This window comes from Mytilus galloprovincialis, chromosome 3, assembly GCF_965363235.1.
Source record: "Mytilus galloprovincialis chromosome 3, xbMytGall1.hap1.1, whole genome shotgun sequence".
NCBI lineage: Eukaryota > Metazoa > Mollusca > Bivalvia > Mytilida > Mytilidae > Mytilus > Mytilus galloprovincialis.
Window position 1 is genome coordinate 26,318,267 of NC_134840.1, and position 21,817 is coordinate 26,340,083.

General features: G+C 33.7%; 2 protein-coding genes across 2 annotated transcripts in view; one reads left to right on the plus strand and one right to left on the minus strand.

Moving 5' to 3' along the window:
* Window positions 1-4,239: 4,239 nt before the first annotated feature.
* LOC143067554 (DNA repair protein XRCC3-like) lies at window positions 4,240-20,933 on the minus strand. Its single transcript, XM_076240896.1, has 6 exons — window positions 20,820-20,933; window positions 15,360-15,497; window positions 14,304-14,516; window positions 9,612-9,754; window positions 5,015-5,227; window positions 4,240-4,533 (listed from the first exon to the last, which is right to left on the minus strand). The coding sequence occupies exons 1-6, from the start codon at window positions 20,878-20,880 to the stop codon at window positions 4,267-4,269; spliced, it is 1,035 nt and encodes a 344-aa protein (XP_076097011.1). The 5' UTR covers window positions 20,881-20,933; the 3' UTR covers window positions 4,240-4,266.
* LOC143067553 (rab3 GTPase-activating protein non-catalytic subunit-like) overlaps window positions 20,934-21,817 on the plus strand; it is a 49,103-nt gene continuing 48,219 nt past the window's right edge. Inside the window, exon 1 of the mRNA XM_076240894.1 lies at window positions 20,934-21,118. Within this exon, the coding sequence (XP_076097009.1) occupies window positions 21,010-21,118 (109 nt within the window). The 5' untranslated portion in view covers window positions 20,934-21,009. The remainder of the gene's footprint in view (window positions 21,119-21,817) is intronic.

Sequence of the window (21,817 nt, forward strand, 5' to 3'; positions counted from 1 at the left end):
GTCTTTGTTTAAAAATTTATGCCTTAGTTATTATTTACTAAAAATGTAATATATTGAGTGCTTAAAAATTGTGTCCACCCCATAATGTTTCTGGAAGTTCATCCTTACATAGGGTTTCATCACTGCTGCAAGTAAATTTGTTGAGGAAACATATATGAGTTACATTGTTTCAGTATCAGAAGCAGCACAGTCACTAATAAAATGGTACTAGTATGGTCTATGTAGATGTCTCAAGTACTTGATACAGAGCCATATTCATAAATGGTATAGTCTGGTGTGTTATCTCGTAAGAAGTAAAACACGAGAAACTGAACTCGGGGAAAAATTCAAGACTGAAAATACTTAATCAAATGGCAAAATCAAAAGCTCAGACACATCAACCAAATGGACAAAAACTATCATGTTCCTGACCTGGTAAATTTTTTTTTTGATTTTGATAAGGATAAATTTTGAGCAAGGTCCTTGTTGGTATTTTGTCGCCTTGAGGGAGTCAAAAAGCAAGACATAGGTATGCTGTTTCTGGCGTTGGCGTCAACAATGTATTAGTTTGTGATTAGGTCTGGTTTATGGTGAACCACATGCGGTAGGTCAATCATATTTATGCAGTTGTATAAGCATTGGCACATCTCATTTCCATGGAGATTATTTGGCCCTGCCCCCTCAGTCATGGTCTATTGACTTCAAAACTTTTGCTTATTTTACATGTATTAGTTTGTGATTAGGTCAGTTTATGGGGAACGACAAGTGGTAGGTCAATGATATTTGGTATGTAGTTGTGTAAGCATGTAAGCATCCGCATATCTCATTTCCATGGAAATAATTTAGCTCCACCCCCTTAGTCATGGTCTATTGACTTTGAAACTTTTGCTTATTTTACATGTATTAGTTTGTGATTAGGTCAGTTTATGGGGAACTACAAGTGGTAGGTCAATGATATTTGGTATGTAGTTGTGTAAGCAACAGCATATCTCATTTCCATGGAGATAATTTGGCTCTGTTCCTTAGTCATGGTCTATTGACTTTGAAATTTTTTCTGAGTTATCATGTATTAGTTTGTGATTAGGTCAATTCAAGGGGAACCATTAGTGGTAGGCCAATGTCAATTGGTATTCAGTTGTATAAGCATTGGCACATTTCATTTCCATGGAGAATATTTGGCCTCACCCCTCAGTCACAGTCTAATGACTTTGAAACTTATCTTAGTTTACATGTATTAGTTTGTGATTAGATCAGTTTAAGATGAACTGCTAATGTTAAGTCAATGATATTTGGTATGCAAATTTATTGGCATTTGCAAGTATTGTTTCCATGGAGATTAAATAGCCCCACCCCCTCTTATTGACTTTGAAACTTTTCTATAGTTTACAAGTTAATGTTTGTATTTAGATTTGGGAATGACTTATTATAAGTCAATGGTCATGATGGTATTTGGTATGCAGTTGTATAAGCATTGGCACATCTCATTTACATGGAGATTGTTTAGCCATGTAACTCCGTCATGGTTCATTTACTTTGAAAATTTTCATAAATTGTGTAAGATGTTAAAGTATTGCTATTTTGATTTCAGCATTTGCATAATCAAAATTACAAAAAGGCGAGACATATCTCTGTGATAACAGTTTATAATGTTCTGAAGTAGATGGTTTTTGTCGAATGGTGAGCCCTCTACTACAATCCTGAATGTGTGAGTTTTCCCATTCCATTCTTTCTTCTGTATGAATTCATCTGGTGGTTTCAATTTTTAACTCACCTGACCCAGTTGTGAGCTTTTCTTATCACTTTGCATTAACTGTTACAAAATTTTTCTTCCCTGAATTTATTGGGAAATATTTAACGAAACTTGGTCACAATCATCATTCGGGGTATTTAGTTTGAAAAATGTGTCCAATGACCGTGCCTACCAACGAAGATGGCTGACCAGCTAAAAACAGAAGATGGGGATAAAACGCAAGTTTTGTCTTTTATTGTGAAAACTTATAAAAAGAGAAAATCTTAAATCGGTAAAAATGTTATGACAGTATGTTTAGCACTACCACTAGTCTATTTATATCAAAACTATGTGACAGCTTTTTGTAGGAGTTAATGCCCTTAAATGACAAATTTTACTATTTTTGTCGCAGAAAGCTAATCATAGGGATAGTGATCCAGCGGTGTTAGCTAACTTCATAAAAGCTTTATATTTTAGAAGGTGGAAGACCTGGATGCTTCATATTTTGTATATAGATGATTTATGACACGAAGTTTCCATCTGTCACATGTCCATTGTCCTTGACCTCATTTTCATGGTTCAGTGACTACTTGAAAAAAAGCTTTCTCTTATTATGAGTAATTGGATAACTACATTTGGTATGTGTGTACCTTGCAAGGTCCTCATGCCCTTCACAGTTTTCACTTGATCTTGACCTCATTTCACGGATCAGTGAACAAGGTTAAATTTTGGTGGTCATGTCCATATCTCGGATACTATAAGTAATAGATCTAGTATATTTGGTGTATGGAAGGATTTTAAGGTGCACATGTCCAACTGGCAGGTGTCATCTGACCTTGACCTCATTTTCATGGTTCAATGGTTATAGTTAAGTTTTTGTGTTTTGGTCTGTTTTTCTTATGCTGTATGCAATCAGTGTACTATATTTGGTGTATGGAACGATTGAAAGGTGGATGTGTCCAACTGGCAGGTGTCATCTGACCTTGACCTCATCTTTATGGTTCAGTGGTCAAAGTTATGTTTTTGAGTTTTGGTCTTTTTTTCTAAACTATATATGCAATAGGTGAACTATATTTGGTGTATGGAAATATTTCATAATGTACATATCAGTCTCACAGTATTTGTTTGTCCTTGACCTCATTTTCATGGTTCATTGCTCAGTGTTAAGTTGATGTGTCTATTTTTCCTGAACTGTAAGCAATAGGTCAACTTAATCTGTTGTATCTAAGGATTGTAAGCTGTACATGTCTGCCTTGCATGGCTCATCAGACCTACACCTCATTTTCATGCATCATTTGTCAATGTTAAAGTTTTCTTGGTTAAGTCTGTTTCTAAGAAAAAATAAGCAATAGGTTAACTTTATTTAGTGTATTAAATGATTGTTAGATGTACATGTATTTTTCGTTTGGTTTATATGACCTTGACCTCATTTTCTTAGATCCTGTTAAGTTTATGTAATAGTTGACTGTTGTAGTAAAGCTTTCTATTTAGGACTATCAACATAATATCAATGGTTAGTAAAGAAGGCGAGACATTTCAGCGTGTGCAGTTTTGTTTTTAGTTTTGCCTATTATTTTTGAAAACTGTTATAGAAAAGACTGCATTGTTGAAATCATCAGTCAGAAACTTAAATAGGCAAAAATTATCGACAATGCCACATCTACAATTAAGACTGGAGGAAAATAGTTCGATGACTCCTGATTGTAGTTATTTTTCTTTAATGACAATTTTGACCATTTTTCACGTTTAGACTTACATGATAAAAATTATAATAGATAAATAGACACTTTAAATCTCAAAAATCATCATAAAGCCAACATCTACTCATCAAGTATTTTGTCAATTATAAATGGCATAAGAACTTAATGAAAAATTAAAATTTCATACAAAATTCATGAAAAAGAGATTGGAAGTCCAGTTGTGAATTAACCCCATCATGAAGAGTAACAGTTCTTTATGCTTCTATGTATAAACCCCTGAAATTTAACAACATGGAATCAAATAAATTCTACAAAATGGCGTATAAAAATAAGAAGATGGGGTATGATTGGCAATGAGACAAATCTGCACAAGAGACCAAAATGACATAGAAGTTAACAACTATATCATATATAGGTCACTGTACAGCCTTCAAAAATGAACAAAAACCATAGTCAGCTATTAATGCCCTGAAATGACAATTCCAACTAGAAAACTAGAACAGTTTGAATCATGCACAAAATAGGTAAATAAGACAATGACAAATATTCCTACCAAGTGTGAAAGCCTTTTGTCAAATAGTTGCGGAGTAATTTGGTGCATTGGATGGAAGAACAAACAGGCAGACAAAGTCTTTGATTAAAATTATTTTAAAATTGCCTCTCTAAAAAAAATAACCAGATGAAAATCACACAGCATATAAATATTGTACAAATTACCCATAATGTGTACAAGTTTTAGTTTACTTGAACAGTAAAATGTTTGATTGCAGAAAAAAAGAAATGCATATACAACTGCAAATAACCTATTGAACTATACAATGAAACAAGCAATAAATAATAATCTTTTTTAATAAAATATTAACAAGTCCATCCTTTAAATCCTTCTTGATCTATTATACAAGGTAGTTTTAACATGGGTAAATGTGGGGCAAAGATGACTTCTAAGTCTCTAACACATGTTTCAAATCCACCAATCACCAAATTGTTTATGAAATGTTTTGGAATTGTCACATGCTGGTTAGTTCTAGTCAAGGTTATCCTAGTAGTCACTTGATTGGACCATGTAAGACCCAGGGATGGAATATGCTTTCTGTGCCTGTCTTTAACATCCATTGAATCTGTTACCTGTGATTAATGAAGCAATAAAGCAAATTAATACATTTAAATATAATGGTTTTCATTTCATATTTAGTATTACCACAGTTAGTATTCTCTTAATTTATTCTTTACCTATTAATATCTGAAACTTTGAACAGTAAAAATGATCAGCAACAAAGATCTTCAAATAAGTATTTGACACTGTCATACATGTTAACAACTATATGTCACTGTACAGCCTTCGACAATGAAAAAAATGAGGCAAAAAAAGGGCCAGACATGAAAAATATAAAAAAAAAAAAGCAAGACCCTCACTGGTAGTAAAGGTTGTTTAAACTTCCACTCGTTGTCAAATTTGTCAAATATATAACTATCAAAATGAAATACGAAGGGCCTGACTTATGTAAAAACAAGGTAAAATATTGAAATCTAAAACTTTACAATATACACATCAGTATTCCACAAAATAAAAACAAATATGGTGGTTACATTTGAGATGTTAACTTGCCTGATTCACACATACTACAGGAATATTATACTGGTTACTGAGCTGATGTAAACAAGCCCCCATGGATGCAAGGTCTTTTGATCTCTGAACCATATCTTTTTGGTCGTATTCACATCTGAACAGACTAGCAACTGAATCAACAACTACTAGTTTAATATCTCCTTTGGAAAGCAATATAGGTAATCTCTTTTGAATGCAGTATTTCAATCCACTCTAGAAAACAAAACAGACAGCATAAACAAATATTAGCTAATATTTTACATTTACATAAAATGTATGGAATGTCTACCGTTATTACACTTCCACGTTAGGTAGCAATAAACAGTTAGGAAAAAATATAAAAAGTTTCCCTCATAAATTTTACCATCCTCTTTTCATTGCTTTCTTGCACTTTTAAGCTTACTGTTTGTGTCATATATGTGCATATGTATGTAATCAGAATCTTCCATAGATTTTATATCCAGTGTAAAATGATAAAATATAATTTCTTTTGGGTGTATCCATGGCAAAAATCTGCATTTATTTGCTATAAAAAATTGCAAAAAGGGGGGAAAAGATGTCACATATTTCCCCAAAATTTGGCCAAAAGTAGAATTTCAATCGTTTGAAGCCATACCTTTTCTGAAACTGTTTACATATATCTTTCAATAAATCCAATGAAAATCATATGTATTTCGTCTCATTTTTTTGTAAAATTGTGTGAAAAACTTTGTGTAGAAAAATAGTGTTTGTAAACATTACATTAATTTCTGGACCGATAGCCGGTCTAGCTTAATGAAAATACGGAGAGTCAAACAGAAAATAGCCCATAAAACATGTAAAAAATAATCTTGATGTTCTTATAAACCATCTTTGAAGGCTAAATTAGTACGCAGCTGTCTAAAAAGGAATTTTATTACACAATAACTTTCATATTTGAAAAAATCCACCTGGGCCAAAATGCGAAACTAAACTCCTAACTGGGTATTGCTACCTTAATAGTAAAATTTTTTTTCAAATTCTCCCTTTTAACTAAATTTCTGTGTTCTGCTAGCTAGAACGAGTAAAATACCCTTTTATTTTTGAAAATTGGTTGAGTAATGAATATTTTATGAAGGTTAGCAGTTGACACTGAAACGCGACAACAACTGATTGAAAGAGCGGTGCCAAGTCAAAGTGTAAAATCTCATTTCTACCTCAATTTTTGGCAAAACCTTAATAAATGTACCTCTTTTGTCAGTTTTTTAATGTTGAAAATCCTAATAAGATCTCTAATGATGCAAAATTGTACAAAATTTAGCAATTTCAAGCACAAAAATGTTAATCTTTATGTTTATTGAGGGTGGTAAAGGGGGGGGGTGCTTGCACGAAAAAAACGTGAAATAAGACATAATTTCCCGTTGAACGTGAAATAATTTCTGTAATGAACGTTGCACAAAAAAATAAATACTTTTATTTGAACCTTTTGTGACCTTCTTGTATATATTAACTCTTTGTTTTACTTGATATTCCCGATTTAGTATACTCATTTATGATATAATTGGTTTACGGCTTTTAAAAAAGTATTTCTTGACAATCCCTGCCAAGTGTTTGAATTTTATTTGAAAAATACCGAGCACGCAAAATAAGACTTTGAAAATCACGATGCACGTAAAATTAAATAAGCAGAACACGTTGAACGAGGCACCCGTCTTGCACGACTGTACGTCAAATAAAAAAGTAAAAACACGTTGAACGTGAAATAAAAAACGGCGATCACGTTGCACGAAAATAACCCTTTACCACCCTCTTTATTGCATACCAAAGACTTGATTAAAAAACTTAGTAATAGGGAACCATTTTTTACAGCTGAATCAACTAAACATTTAAAATATGTCAAAATGTAACATGAAATCTTGATAAAAATAATAATTTGGTACATACGCAAGAAAAAATACAAAGCGTTTAATACTTAGGCTACTACATAAAGCGCAATCCTTCAGAAGCAAGGGTTAAGCCAATAGAATACAAAAATAAGCCTTACAAGTGTCAAAATGTCTAATTTTGGTTGTTAAGGACTGTTAACAATGAAATTGACATGTATTGTCCTTCTTAAACACTCAATTCCCTCAGAAGTTGATTTAGAATCTATATATCAATGGATTTGTTGTATGAAAAGTCTTAAATTATACAATTCTGAGCCTGGTAAGTATGCCATAAGATAGCAATAAACAGTTAGGAAAAAATATAAAAATTTTCCCTCATAAATTTTCCCATCCCCTTTTCATTGCTTTCTTGCACTATTAAGCTTACTGTTTGTGTCATATATGTGCATATGCATGTAATCAGAATCTTCCATAGTTTTTATATCCAGTATATAAAATGGTAAAATATAATTACTTTTGGGTGTATCCATGGCAACAATCTGCATTTATTAGCTATAAAATATTGCAAAAAGGGGGGAAAAGATGTCACATATTTCCCCAAAATTTGGCCAAAAGTAGAATTTCAATCGTTTGAAGCCATACCTTTTCTGAAACTGTTTACATATATCTTTCAATAAATCGAATGAAAACCATATGTATTTGGTCTCATTTTTTTGTAAAATTGTGTGAAAAACTTTGTGTAGAAAAAAAGTGTTTGTAAACATTACATTAATTTCTGGATCGATGGCCAGTCTAGCTCAGGGGTCACCACACTTCAAAATTATAGGGAGAAGTCACTTCTCCCTGGCAGCCAAACAGGGAGAAGTGAAGACCCAACAGGGAGACTTCAGGGAAAATCGACAGATCGCGTTTATACTTTTTATGAATAAAATATTCTAAGAATCTACACCTTTTTGTTACTTTTCTAATCATTTTTGCATGACAATTGCTAAGGAAGTACGTGTAAGTCCTTGTCTTGCCATGCGTGTAGTCTGAAATACTTTTTTATTTACATGTGTACCTATGCAAATTGACATTGTCATAAAAAATCATGACATAAGGACCATAAGTTAATGGCATAAGAGCTATGTTTATTCTGGTAGGTCTAAATGAATTGAAGATTTGACATGGATCAAATTATGCTGCATTTCAAAGACTTTAAAATTAAACCAAGTCCAAGAACCTTTTAAAACAAAAATAATAATCAATTATGAAAAGTTAAAATACGGTTTCACTGTCTTTCATAGCTAAAATCATGATTCAAAAATGTATCTGTTCTTAAAATAATATTTTATAAGAATTCAGAGAGAAAACTGTTTGACATGTGTTGAACAGTTGAAAACGTAAAATAAACTGTTAATTTCAAATCGTGTACATGTAATCGCACACGTTTGCAGTATTTTTAGCTATAATAATACGGAGAGTCAAACAGAAAATAGCCCATAAAACATGTAAAAAATAATCTTAATGTTCTTATAAACCATCTTTGAAGGCTAAATTAGTATGCAGCTGTCTAAAAAGGAATTTTATTACACAATAACTTTCATATTTGAAAAATCCACCTGGGCCAAAATGCTAAACTAAACTCCTAACTGTGTATTGCTACCTTAGCAATCTATATTATGTTGTTTTTTTTGTATGTGTATTTTTTTTTATGAGTTGGATGTTGATTGCTGATTGCTGATGTGAGGCATTTTTTTGGAAAATAAAAAAATAAGATTGGTTATAATTGCCAATGAAACAACTCTCAACCAGAGACCAAATGCCATAGTACTGTTTCCATTCTATGTACAACTAAATGGGACTATACAGCTGTAATAGTATTTCCTTCCTCTTTTCATTTTAAGAAGCTTCTGTGGTTTAACAGAGTTCAACATAAATATTAGTTCAATTGCCATGAACAAATGAAATGTCACAATCAGGTGACTATAAGCTAGCTGTACTTTGCCTATGTGGCAATTAAATAATCACTTCAGAAATATAGAAAAATAACCAAAATGCATTGTTTTAGGTTGCATTTCTGTAAATATTGACAATGCAATTTCCCATAGGAACTCCTTTTACGGCTAAAACTGTACCACTTTTACTATGAAGTTTTGAAAAAAATCTTATCCTAGAATTGAAAGTTCATATGCACTACAATTTTTTTCAAAGGTCAAAATATAGGGCTGTGGGGCATATTTTCAACGTTTATATGCCCTGAACTTTCAGAGTTTAAACTAACACTAATTTTCTTAACTACCCCTACCTCGAATGAAGGGTTACCACAGATTTCAATGTAAACAATATGCACATTATATTTACTGGTAACATTCCCAAGTTATGTCTCTATGAGATGGAACACAGAGAGCATAACTGGGAACCAGTATGTAAACAAAATTAATTTTCTATGAATATTCTAAATCTCTCCAAAAGAGGCGTGGTTTGAGAAACAGCTGTATTTACAAAGTGCAACCTTTAACATATTGATTCACGTGCATTCTTTCTCACACAGATCTATCTGAAGGCAGATTCTGGAAAAAATAATCTAGAAGTTTCTTGAAAACAGAAAACTGATATCAATAACATTTTTTTTATCAGAAATTTAAATTTGGACAAGCTGTTTTCCATTTTTAACAAGTAAAATTTTGTGGTCATTTGCCAGAAGGAGAAGTTGATTTTAAAAGTTATGTCAACCCTGTTTTCATAAATCAAACTGTGATACATGTACTTACAATATCAGAAATATGTTCTATGAATATGTTGTCTCCATACTGTATTTTGTTTGACAATGAATTCACTTTAAGATTGAAATATTGGATCATCTGATGAAGACGTTTGTTTGGGAACACATCTTCTGTACAAATATAGGCTGCCCCTGAAACATATTATAAGTGTAAAATATAGGATATTTAATGAAAATAAAAGATAGTGTTTCAAACAAATTAACATATCAAATATTGACTGCTTGACTATAATTAATATGTATGTACTGAATAGCTAATTAAATCCTGGAAACATCTATCTAATAACCGAGCTAATCATAGTGACCGCCTTATATTTATGTTTGACCGAAATGATAATTGACCTATTCTGCATAGTGACTGAGGAGCACATCTAATACTGAAATCTTAACTAAACCACTACATACCTGTCAACTGACCCGTATTCCACGGGTGTGACATGAGATTTTTCACAATTCTGAGGGATCACCGGGACAACTGCCGGGTCATTCAATAACCCGAGAATAACGAAAATTACCCGTTTTGACCTGGATTTCTTATCCTAGAGATTGATTTCATAAGTGATTTTCTTCTGAAATACCGGCAAATTCGTAATTCTTTCATGAACAGGAAGTTCAGCTACATGTAGCTGTGTAAACTGTCAAATTTAGTGACCCATTATGTGCATGGCTTCACTTGACAGCTTTGGTGTCAACACACCGTTAATAACACCAATTACCTTAGCTTTAAGTCGTAAATAATTTGTGTACAACGTAGTTACTTCCCCTTTTTTGTCACCATTAAAATTGTTCCTTATATTTACGTTTTTGGGGGTAAAAAAGATTAAATCTTGTACAAAAAGAATTCAAATACATATTAAAATATTACTTTTCATTATTTTCATACCTTTATACAATTATAAAATATGTAGTTGAAAATTATTTTTTCATCTATACTTCCTTTAACTGTTTAACTTTATTTTACTATACTGTAATTTCAAGACATGGGTGTTCAATCAGATGTTTAAGGGCTAAAAAGCCAGTTATTGACTTCACATAGTTCCAATTGAAGAATAAAAAATTAGCAATGATGTTTGAGGTTGAAGTCAATATCATGCATGTAATGGATAATCAAATGTATTACATCCCAGCTCCTTTGTTCTAACAGGGGTGATCTGAGCCGGATCACCCCAACCAGATCACCCCAGTTTGAGTTTCTTTGTTATGCATGCTATCCTTTGTTCTGTAACATTTTGGCGGGAATGTCAAATCCACTATAAAACTTATAATTAAATATACAATTATACGGAAAAGACTATCTATCAAAATTCACGTAGAAAAAATCCAGTGTATATGCTGGGATTCGAACTCAAGACCTTTAGCATATCAAGCCACGACACAACCACTACACCAGGATAACTGGATACGTTCAATTAGTTTAACCTACTTAAAGGAAGCAAGATATTTTTATAAGTGGGGCGAGTTGGCAGACCTTTATTCAGTGGGGTTTAAACCCTTTTCGTTAATAAGTGAGTTGTCAGTGATTGTTCAGTTTGATTTTACACTTTTTCAAAAGTGGGGCGAATCGGTAAACAAGAGTGGGGCGATTTTTTCATAAAGTGGCGATATAGGTTGGGCCGATTGGCCAGTGGGGCGAGTTGACATTGTTTGACATCTACTCATCGTGTTCGGGGGTCAAAAAGGGTATAAATCATATAGTAATGTATAAAGTATATTATAATGGTTGTGTGGCGTTCTAAACTAGATTTTATGAATTGTAAATGATTTTTCATCTAATCTAAAACAGCTGGGATGTAAAATAGTTATCCCACTCGGACTTGGTGTGTCAGTGTAAGATCACCCTCTGGCCTCCGGCCATCGGGGTGATCTTACACTGACACACCGCGTCATCGTGGGATAACTATTAAGTACATTGTATGAAGATCAATAAGAAAAGGAAATGAGGCAGTGTTACACAAATTTATCAAAAGCTTTTAAAAGTGCAATGACAAATTTTAGATTACTTAAACAAGTGAACATGTTTTGGAAACTTTGAATTATAAGAAAAATGTCCCCTAAATACTGAAATTCAGCTCGAAAAAGGATTATGACCTGAGATTTCATTCTTCAATGCAGGTCATGACCTGCATTATCATTGTCACAGGTTGACAGGTATGCTACTAGAGAATGAAATTGAGGTCAAATGCCATGCCATGTCAGGTGAACACTTGTATACTTCTCAAAACCTAAGTAATTGAAAGTGAGGCAAATCTATATATATGCTTCTAATAATAGAACAGCATCCTGCAATTACACTGAAGGGATGAGTAAATGTTAATTTCTGTTCACTTAAAAACACTTTTGAGTATTGCCTCTAGATGTCCTCGTTTAATTCCTATGAGAAGGTAACACCTTCCGAAATGAAAGCTGATTTTTTTTTTTATCAATTATAGTTAGAGAAGGAGATAAGGCGTCTGCCCAATGCTAGGCAGTGTTGTCATAAGAGAAATAAAAAGTACGCTCAGATGAAGTAAAGAATCAGATGTACCCGAACATTGTTAGGTTGATTTTCAAGGCACTTTAAATATATAAGACCCCTTTACCAAGAATTTTTTTATATACACACATATAAAAATATGCGTTTTTTATATAATGAAATCATAGGTACACCACCTTGAATTACTGTACATTTAATGTTGCCTTATCTTACCTCCACTCAATCCTCAAAGAGTAAATGGCAGCTGTACATTTAATATTGCCTACACTTACCTCCACTCAATCCTCCAAGAGTAAATGACAGCTGTACATTTAATATTGCCTACACTTACCTCCACTCAATCCTCCAAGAGTAAATGACAGCTGTACATTTAATATTGCCTAATCTTACCTTCAAGAGTAAATGGCAGCTGTACATTAAATATTGCCTACACTTACCTCCACTCAATCCCCTAAGAGTAAATGGCAGCTGTTCATTTAATATTGCCTACACTTACCTCCACTCAATCCTCCAAGAGCAAATGACAGCTGTACATTTAATATTGCCTACACTTACCTCCACTCAATCCTCCAAGAGTAAATGACAGCTGTACATTTAATATTGCCTACACTTACCTCCACTCAATCCTCCAAGAGTAAATGGCAGCTGTACATTTAATGTTGCCTAATCTTACCTCCAAGAGTAAATGGCAGCTGTACATTAAATATTGCCTACACCTACCTCCACTCAATCCCCAAAGAGTAAATGGCAGCTGTACATTTAATGTTGCCTTATCTTACCTCCACTCAATTCTCCAAGAGTAAATGACAGCTGTACATTGAATATTGCCTACACTTACCTCCACTCAATCCTCCAAGAGTAAATGACAGCTGTACATTAAATATTGCCTACACTTACCTCCACTCAATCCTCCAAGAGTAAATGGCAGCTGTACATTTAATATTGCCTACACTTACCTCCACTCAATCCCCCAAGAGTAAATGGCAGCTGTACATTTAATGTTGCCATATCTTACCTCCACTCAATCCTCCAAGAGTAAATGGCAGCTGTACATTTAATATTGCCTACACTTACCTCCACTCAATCCTCCAAGAGTAAATGGCAGCTGTACATTTAATGTTGCCTAATCTTACCTCCAAGAGTAAATGGCAGCTGTACATTAAATACTGCCTACTCTTACCTCCACTCAATCCCCCAAGAATAAATGGCAGCTGTACATTTAATGTTGCCTACACTTACCTCCACTCAATCCTCCAAGAGTAAATGGCAGCTGTACATTTAATGTTGCCTAATCTTACCTCCAAGAGTAAATGGCAGCTGTACATTAAATACTGCCTACTCTTACCTCCACTCAATCCCCCAAGAATAAATGGCAGCTGTACATTTAATGTTGCCTTATCTTACCTCCACTCAATCCTCCAAGAGTAAATGACAGTTGTACATTTAATATTGCCTACACTTACCTCCAGTCAATCCTCCAAGAGTAAATGACAGCTGTACATTAAATATTGCCTATACTTACCTCCACTCAATCCTCCAAGAGTAAATGACAGCTGTACATTTAATATTGCCTACACTTACCTCCACTCAATCCCCTAAGAGTAAATGGCAGCTGTACATTTAATATTGCCTACACTTACCTCCACTCAATCCTCGGCTGTCTGTCACTTAAAAGTGAAAAATTCCAGAACTTATAGTTTGATGCAAGAGCAAATGACAGCTGTACATCTAATATTGCCTACACTTACCTCCACTCAATCCTCCAAGAGTAAATGGCAGCTGTACATTTAATATTGCCTACACTTACCTCCACTCAATCCTCCAAGAGTAAATGGCAGCTGTACATTTAATGTTGCCTAATCTTACCTCCAAGAGTAAATGGCAGCTGTACATTAAATATTGCCTACTCTTACCTCCACTCAATCCCCCAAGAATAAATGGCAGCTGTACATTTAATGTTGCCTTATCTTACCTCCACTCAATCCTCCAAGAGTAAATGACAGCTGTACATTTAATATTGCCTACACTTACCTCCAGTCAATCATCCAAGAGTAAATGACAGCTGTACATTAAATATTGCCTACACTTACCTCCACTCAATCCTCCAAGAGTAAATGACAGCTGTACATTTAATATTGCCTACACTTACCTCCACTCAATCCTCCAAGAGTAAATGGCAGCTGTACATTTAATATTGCCTACACTTACCTCCACTCAATCCTCCAAGAGTAAATGGCAGCTGTACATTCAAACAAAGCTGTAGACACAGCTGAGTTTTACCAGCAGAGCTCTCCCCTGATATTTCAGTTATACCATGAGACAAAAGTCCACCACGTAAAGCTTCGTCAATGGATTTACATCCAGTTGTCAATTTCTTCAATGACAGCTGACTAGGACATTTTTCTTCCCATATGTCCAAAGCTAGTAGGCAGAAAAATAGATCAGATTACAGAATTGGATGAATATCAGAATTTCAAATGAAAGAAATGTTTTCACCTGGTTTTTACTGATTTATAATAATGACTGAACGTCTATGAGAACTCTTTTTTGTCAATTTAACTTAGTCATTGCAATTATACAACCAGAGGCTCATTTAGGGGTGTGCCCCCCCCCCCCCCCCCCCCCTTTTGTTGGAAAATTTTGGTTGGTTATATAGGGAATCACTGAAGCGTGACAGAACGGGCCCCCTCTTAGGCAGTCAGTGGGCCCCCACTTATGAAAATTTCTGGATCCGCAGGTGACAACAGAATAAAGATATAAGAATAGATATATCTTTAAAAATAGTTTGAAAACTGAACTTATCTTTAGATTGAAAATGAAAACATGAACCATAACATGTCAGAGGTCATATATGAATTAAAAAATATTTCATTTACTGTAAATTACTGTAATATTTGAAAAATACAATTGGGTTATTATAATAAAAACTTGCATTCTGATTATTGATACATAGATCATGTGGACCAACATACATATTTTCCTGCAATCACAATAACGAAATTCACATTTTTATTTATTTTTATAAAATCTCAAATATAAATGAATGCAATATTTTCTGAATATACAGTCATTGACAGTAATGCAAGCAAAAACCAAAATTATCCAAATTAACAAAACAAGAACCGATATTGAATTTACCAAAGGATGTACATGTAAACCCAGGCCCATCATTTCCATTATCTCCCCTTTAACATGTTGTGGGATCATGAAATCTTTGCACAATGTAAAATCAAAGATAAACCACATGCTGCATTAATTGTTCACCTGAAACACAAGGCAGTTTAGGAACTGCTCTAGCAACTGCTTTCTTTAGTAATGACACATCTCCTGAACTTAGTCCTGTTGACCTTTGAATATCTGGATTGGACAGACTCAAAACAGTTTCAAACTTTTTTATATTTGCTGAAATGAACAAAAAAGATAACAATAAACAAGGAGATAATTTATACATTTGTACCTACAATCCCAATTTAAAATATTGTACATTTTAAAGACATTTATATTGACTGTGTTGTTAGAAATATACATACAAATGAAATACACTTTGATTTATGTTTTAGTAATTTATCAAGATAATATTGTGTTAGCTTGTAAAACTGAAATTTAAAAAATACCAATCTTACAAATGTACATTTGTAACTGCATATTGATAAAAAAAAATCACCAATTTTTGGAGTTCCAAATATTCTGATTTTTCACATTCTAAGTTTTCATGTACACTGGTCTCCTGTTGCAGTCTTAACAATTAACTGCAAGGCCCATTGCCCAGGCTTGTAAACTCTACAAGCTAACAGAATCCAACTTAAATTCTTTTTTAAATTGAGTTTCAGGCTTGTTGACTCAAAAGTTAATCCTGAAGGCTGCTCGTCACGTGAAAAATTCATGTGAAATATTGTCTTTTCATGAATATAACAATATAAAAGTCTCTTTGTGCAAGTTAAAAATTTTAAAGATAAATATTTCTTACTATAAAGTGGACGTCTTTATACGATTTTTTAAACAATCTTAAGAAAAGTTGTCTCAATTGTTTGTACAAGTCATTACGATCTTCTCGATCTATACACATTCAATGTTTACATTGGGATAAGGTCCATTTGATTTTGGTAAGCAACTTAATCATAAAAGTGTCAATCTTTGCTGCAAAACAATACTCATAGTTTGTTTTATGTTAATATATCTTATTCATTCTTTGACTGTTTATAGATCTTTATAAATATACTGTTATGTATGTGTTTTTATATTCTGCCAAAAGCTCCAGTCTACAGTCACAGCAATTTTAAAATTGAGGAATAAAGTTGTGCACCCCAAAACTGTTGATACATGGGTGTTGCTAAACGGCGGAAACGGAAAACAGAACGGAATACGGAACGGAAAACGGAAACAGAAAGAATTAACATCTGTTCTTTTTGGTTATTCTATCTACATATATATGCATGTTTTATAAAGTATAACACAATATGTTACATGAAAGAAAAACAGAGGAATAAATTTAAAATAAAAGATTTTAAAGCATAAATATAAAAAAAGGAGATGTGATAGGATTGCCAATGAGACAACTCTCCACAAGAGACCAAATGACACAGACATTAAAAAAACTATAGGTTTCTGTACGACCTTCAATAATGTGCAAAGCCCATATCGCATAGTCAGCTATAAAAGACCCCGAAAAGACAAATGTAAAACATTTCAAACGAGAAATCTAACGGCCTAATTTATGTACAAAAAAATGAACGAAAAAACAAATATGAAATACATCAACAAACGACAACCAATGAATTACAGGCTCATGACTTGGTTCAGGCACATACATACAGAATGTGGCGGGGATAAACATGTTAGCGGGATCCCAATCCTCCCTCTAAAGAATTGAAATAATTAGCAGTACCGTGACATGATGAGACTTTTTTTGATATATATTTGATAAGGTCATGCTCATGCGTATGACGTTCATACGATTCAGTATAGTCTGGGTATTGGCTTCGATTCTATAGATAGGCTGTGAAGTAATAAACTTTTGAGGAAATGCTTTTCATGGTTTTTTCTTTGATTTTTTTTTACTTGCTTTGAATCAAGATTAATGGAAAGAAAACGTAAAAAGAACCCTAATGGGTCAATGGTGTATGGACAACAAACCGATAAGGAAACCCGGGAATTAGAATAGAAATTTTATTCTTATATAAAAATTGACAAAATCACTCACTATACAAGGACTTTCTTACCCGATACAATACTGAAGTACTCTGTTTGGTATTAAGATACTAACACGATACCGAATGGAATATCTCCCATTTTTTAATAATTTAGCACACTGGTACTTTCAATCGGGTTACAACGGAATATGAAAGAAAAAATAGTGGGTCATCAATTTTTTGTAATTCTGAGATAAGAAAACATCAACTTTGTCGACAAATTCACTTAGATAAATAGGGAAAATGTCTTTTTTTTTAATTAAGATTTTTTAATGGATGGCTATGTTCTTATACACGGGAAAAGACTAGAATAAAAACTGTAATACTTATTTTTATGTTAAAGTTGGCAAAATCACTCACTCATAATACAAAACCAATCTCACCCGATTACTATACTGAGGTACACTGTTTGGTATTATTAGAAGCCTATATGGATATACGATTTGCACAGTGCCTTAACCAAGTAAGTTGTAGTCATGTCCTAGTGAAGGGTTTTCAAAATCAATTTGTCCACACTGCTTTAAATATCATGCCGCTTGCCTTAAGTCTTCTCTGAAAATTCAATCATTCTCAAGTAGCCGTGAATTTAATTTCATAATATTACAATTGAAAATAGTGTCACTCATTTAGTGTGCTGTTTTACTATAGTTGAAAACATTTCAAGATAGGCGAAAGATACCAAAGGGACATTCAAAACTCAAGTCAAAAATAAATGGACAAAGTCTTTACTAAAAAGGAAAAAAAAAGACAAAAAGACAAAAAGACATTAGACAAACACGAGTACACAAAACACAACATATAAACTAAAGCTGAGCAACTCGAACCGCCATCAAAAACTGTGGATGATCTCAGTTGCTCCTGAATAGTAAACAGATCCAGCTTCACATGTGACACCCGTTAACATAGAAATTAATTTTTATTCATTCACACTAAAGGAATGTTGAAATTTAAAAGTTACTTTTATTCATATTGGTAGTTTTTAAATATTTTGATGCTATGTCAAGACAACTGAAAACTCATTCTTCTCTATCAATTTTCAAACATCCGATTATCCAAGATATAATTGATATCATTTACTAAATAACACCTGACCCAGATCAGTTCCTTGAGATACCCCAGAATCAACTGCCTGTTGGACCTTGTTGGTGTTGTCCAATTTACCACGACGCTTTGCTTGCGGGAAACATAGGAATGAGTAAACATAACATTGTGTATTACCAGGTTTCCTATAACTGTTAAATTTCGATTTTAGTAATTTATATGGGGCTTTTTCAAAATATAACATACATATATCTGTAACATGTTCATGTATCCTTATCGATGTTTTAGCACATAGTTGCAAATGCGATATTTACGTAAAGCAATGATGATATTATAAAAATCTAGCCGGTTACGTATTTTGTTGGAGTATACTATATGTTAGGGCATCTTACAGAAAATGTATTTTTGAGATACTTAGCGCAAATGCACAAATGTCTGTTGTTTTACTTTTACAAGGTATTAAGCTGGTGTTGATGATTGATAAAAAAATTGGTGAATAATGACATGATAGCCGCTTATTCATTATATATTGTTTAGACATCCTATGGCTTATTTCCGTTGGCCTTCTTATATTTGATGTTTTGTGTCCAAATTGGATATTCTATTTCTTTTCTCGACCATACTAAAGTTATTGTGTCTTTGCATTTTTGATGGAACGGTACATATTTAGTTGATGTCTAAAGACTTCTTAGTTGATACAATTATGGTGAATTGTTCATTCAATGTTGCTGCTCTGTCATGGTCGTTTTCTGCTAGTATGCCTGGTTTAATCTTTAGTGGTGGTATATTTTGAGTTTTTATTTATTTGACCTGGCCCTACAATTTGAGCTTTTCTCGTCTTTGTTAACCTTTCCAAAAATCATCTCTGAAACTATTAGGCCTAATGTTATCGAACACATTTTAGAAAGTCGTCTGACAGTTTTTGTCAACTTGGCAACAATATATTATCATTGACGTTTCTAGTTCAGCAAGTGTGTTTGATAACATGACTAAAATTAAAGCATAGGGATAAAATACAAGTGCTGTATTTTGAAAACCGCTATGAATAGCGAAAACCTGATGTGAAAAACATGTTTAGAATGATGGGCTCTACCTTATTTCCCTTCACGTCAAAACGGTCAAATGATTTCTTGTAGGAGTTTTTGCCTTTATATGACGATTTTCACCACTTTCCATGTTTGCCTATTATATTGAAATATATATAATAAATCGATAGAAATTTTTAATAGCAAAAATTACCAAAACGACAAGGTCAACATGTCCGACCGTGCAAGGGCTGTATAGCCATTCAAGGTCGTTAAAAACTTCCATTTGTTGTTGTATCATGTCCGACAAAATCTTTAGTTGACTCGTTATTGGATTGATTGATTTGATTTTTGGTGTTTTAACGCCACTTTTAAGCACCGTACTTAGGCTATTTCGTGGCGGCCAGTTTTTATTGGTGGCGGAAGCCGGAGTGCCCGAGAAACCACTGACCTTCGATAGGAAACTGACAATCCTAGTCTATTAAGATTGGAGTGGAGTGCACCCGCATGAGCGGGGTTCTAGCTCACAACCTCAGTGTTGACTGGCTAGTGATGACAGTAGTAACTACTTAGATCACTCGGCCCTTAAAGGACGACTTTTTTTTATCCTCTTTGTGTTTAGAGTTTTCATCAACTATTCAAGTCTATAATGTTGGAGAGTTCCCATTGTTTAAGATGCACATAGACCTAGATTAGTGGCACGTGCTTCTATAGCCTCTTGTATATTTTAGCTGCTATTTATTTAAAACAACTGTTTACTATTTTCTTTGATATCTAGCTACTATCCTATTGTCAACATAATTGTTGTGTCATTTCGTTATTTCAGTCTTTATTGATTTTCTTAGTTCTTTCCCCCCTTAAATTCCGTCCATATTAATATTTCTTTCCGTTTCCGTTCCGTTTTCCGTTTCCGCCGTTTAGCAACACCCTTGATACATGAAACGTGATTTTTTTTATATACTTATATTAATAGTCTTTTTTTCTTCGCTGTGAATACCACTGTCACTCTAATAAAATTATAATCAATTTAACTATTGTCAGTTTATTGTCTTAATTTTGTATACATGGTATATAACCATGTAAATGTGTTTGTGCTAATAAATATTTTTCTGTTGTCTATATAAATTTATTAAAGTTTGTTATGTCCCAGAAGACCCTTTATATCAGTGGCGAATCAATTTTCATAAGTGGGGGCCCACTGACGGACCTAAGAGGGGGCCCGCTCCAGTGATTCCCTATATAAGCAACCAAATTTTTTTCCCAAAAAGGGGGGGGGCCCGGGCCCCCTGGGCCCCCCCCTAAATCCGCCTCTGTATATTTTTAAGGTCAATGAGTAAAGGTTATGATAACTGTCACAGTAATTGTTGATAAAATTTTGGTTTCTGAATAGTTTAAAATTTGAGTGTGTGTCTCCTCCTCTAGAAATTTTAAACTGACTTAAAATAAAATCTCTTAAAAAACATATTAACCTTTTATCAATGCATGAGTAATTCTTGGATTAATGTCTAGTTGTGACAGTTGTTCTGACATTTACTGACAGTATTTTAGAAAATACAAACTCAACATTTCCCGCCAAAACCATATTTAACTTCCGTTTCCGTTTCGAAACGTAAACATTGATTTTCATTTGAGACTTTTGAAACGACAGAAATACAAACCATGTCATGCCAGCTCTCTGTATTTGCTCATTTCCAAGAAGTCTCATCACTAAGAGAATATCTCTTCCCCTGCTTAAAAGATGAATCGACACAGAAAAGTAACAGTGGTGGTGAGACTGTTTTGTAAAAAAAAGGGGGGTGGGTACATTCGTAGGTATCACCTCGGGTCCGTTTGCCCATAGACGGTTTGTCCTGTTCGACTACATTTTAAATAAGAAAATATGTTCGTGTAATTAAAATCGTGAATTTATGAGAGAAAAAAAAAACCAACATTTTAGATTTATGTCCACAGGCACTTGTTTCTATCCATTGGACTGTTGGAAGACCCACTATCAGCGTATATTTAAATATACGTTGATAGTGGGTCTTCCAATGGATAGAAACAAGTTTAAATATACGTTGATAGTGGGTCTTCCAATGGATAGAAACAAGTGCAAATATACGTTGATAGTGGGTCTTCCAATGGATAGAAACAAGTGCCTGTGTTTATGTCCAGTAATCTGACTGACCTAGAATTGGTATGGTATTGTTACGGTTTAGGAAGTAATCTGTAGGTTTGTACATACAACCCTTTCTGGCTACTCACTTCTACTTTCGCGTTCATCGTTTACTGTTAGCCAACACGTATACAGACATTTGATGAACATTGTGTATACTTTCATATTGTTATTCTATGTAAATATTGTTAGTAAGGTAACCGGGGCCAATACATGTTGAGTAAGCTTAGATAAGTCCTGTTTGTCCATTTCCCAACTCGACAGAATGTCAACATTCTGATTTTTGCTGGTATGCCTTCCTACGACGTTGAA

Coding starts and splice junctions, on each gene's coding strand:
- LOC143067554 (XM_076240896.1), bottom strand. CDS start 20,880: ATGTCAGAACAACTGTCACAACTAGACATTAATCCAAGAATTACTCAT. Junction 5,228..9,611: donor TAGAACATATTTCTGATATT/GTAAGTACATGT, acceptor TTTGTTTTCTAG/AGTGGATTGAAATACTGCAT. Junction 4,534..5,014: donor CTGTAGTATGTGTGAATCAG/GCAAGTTAACAT, acceptor CATTAATCACAG/GTAACAGATTCAATGGATGT.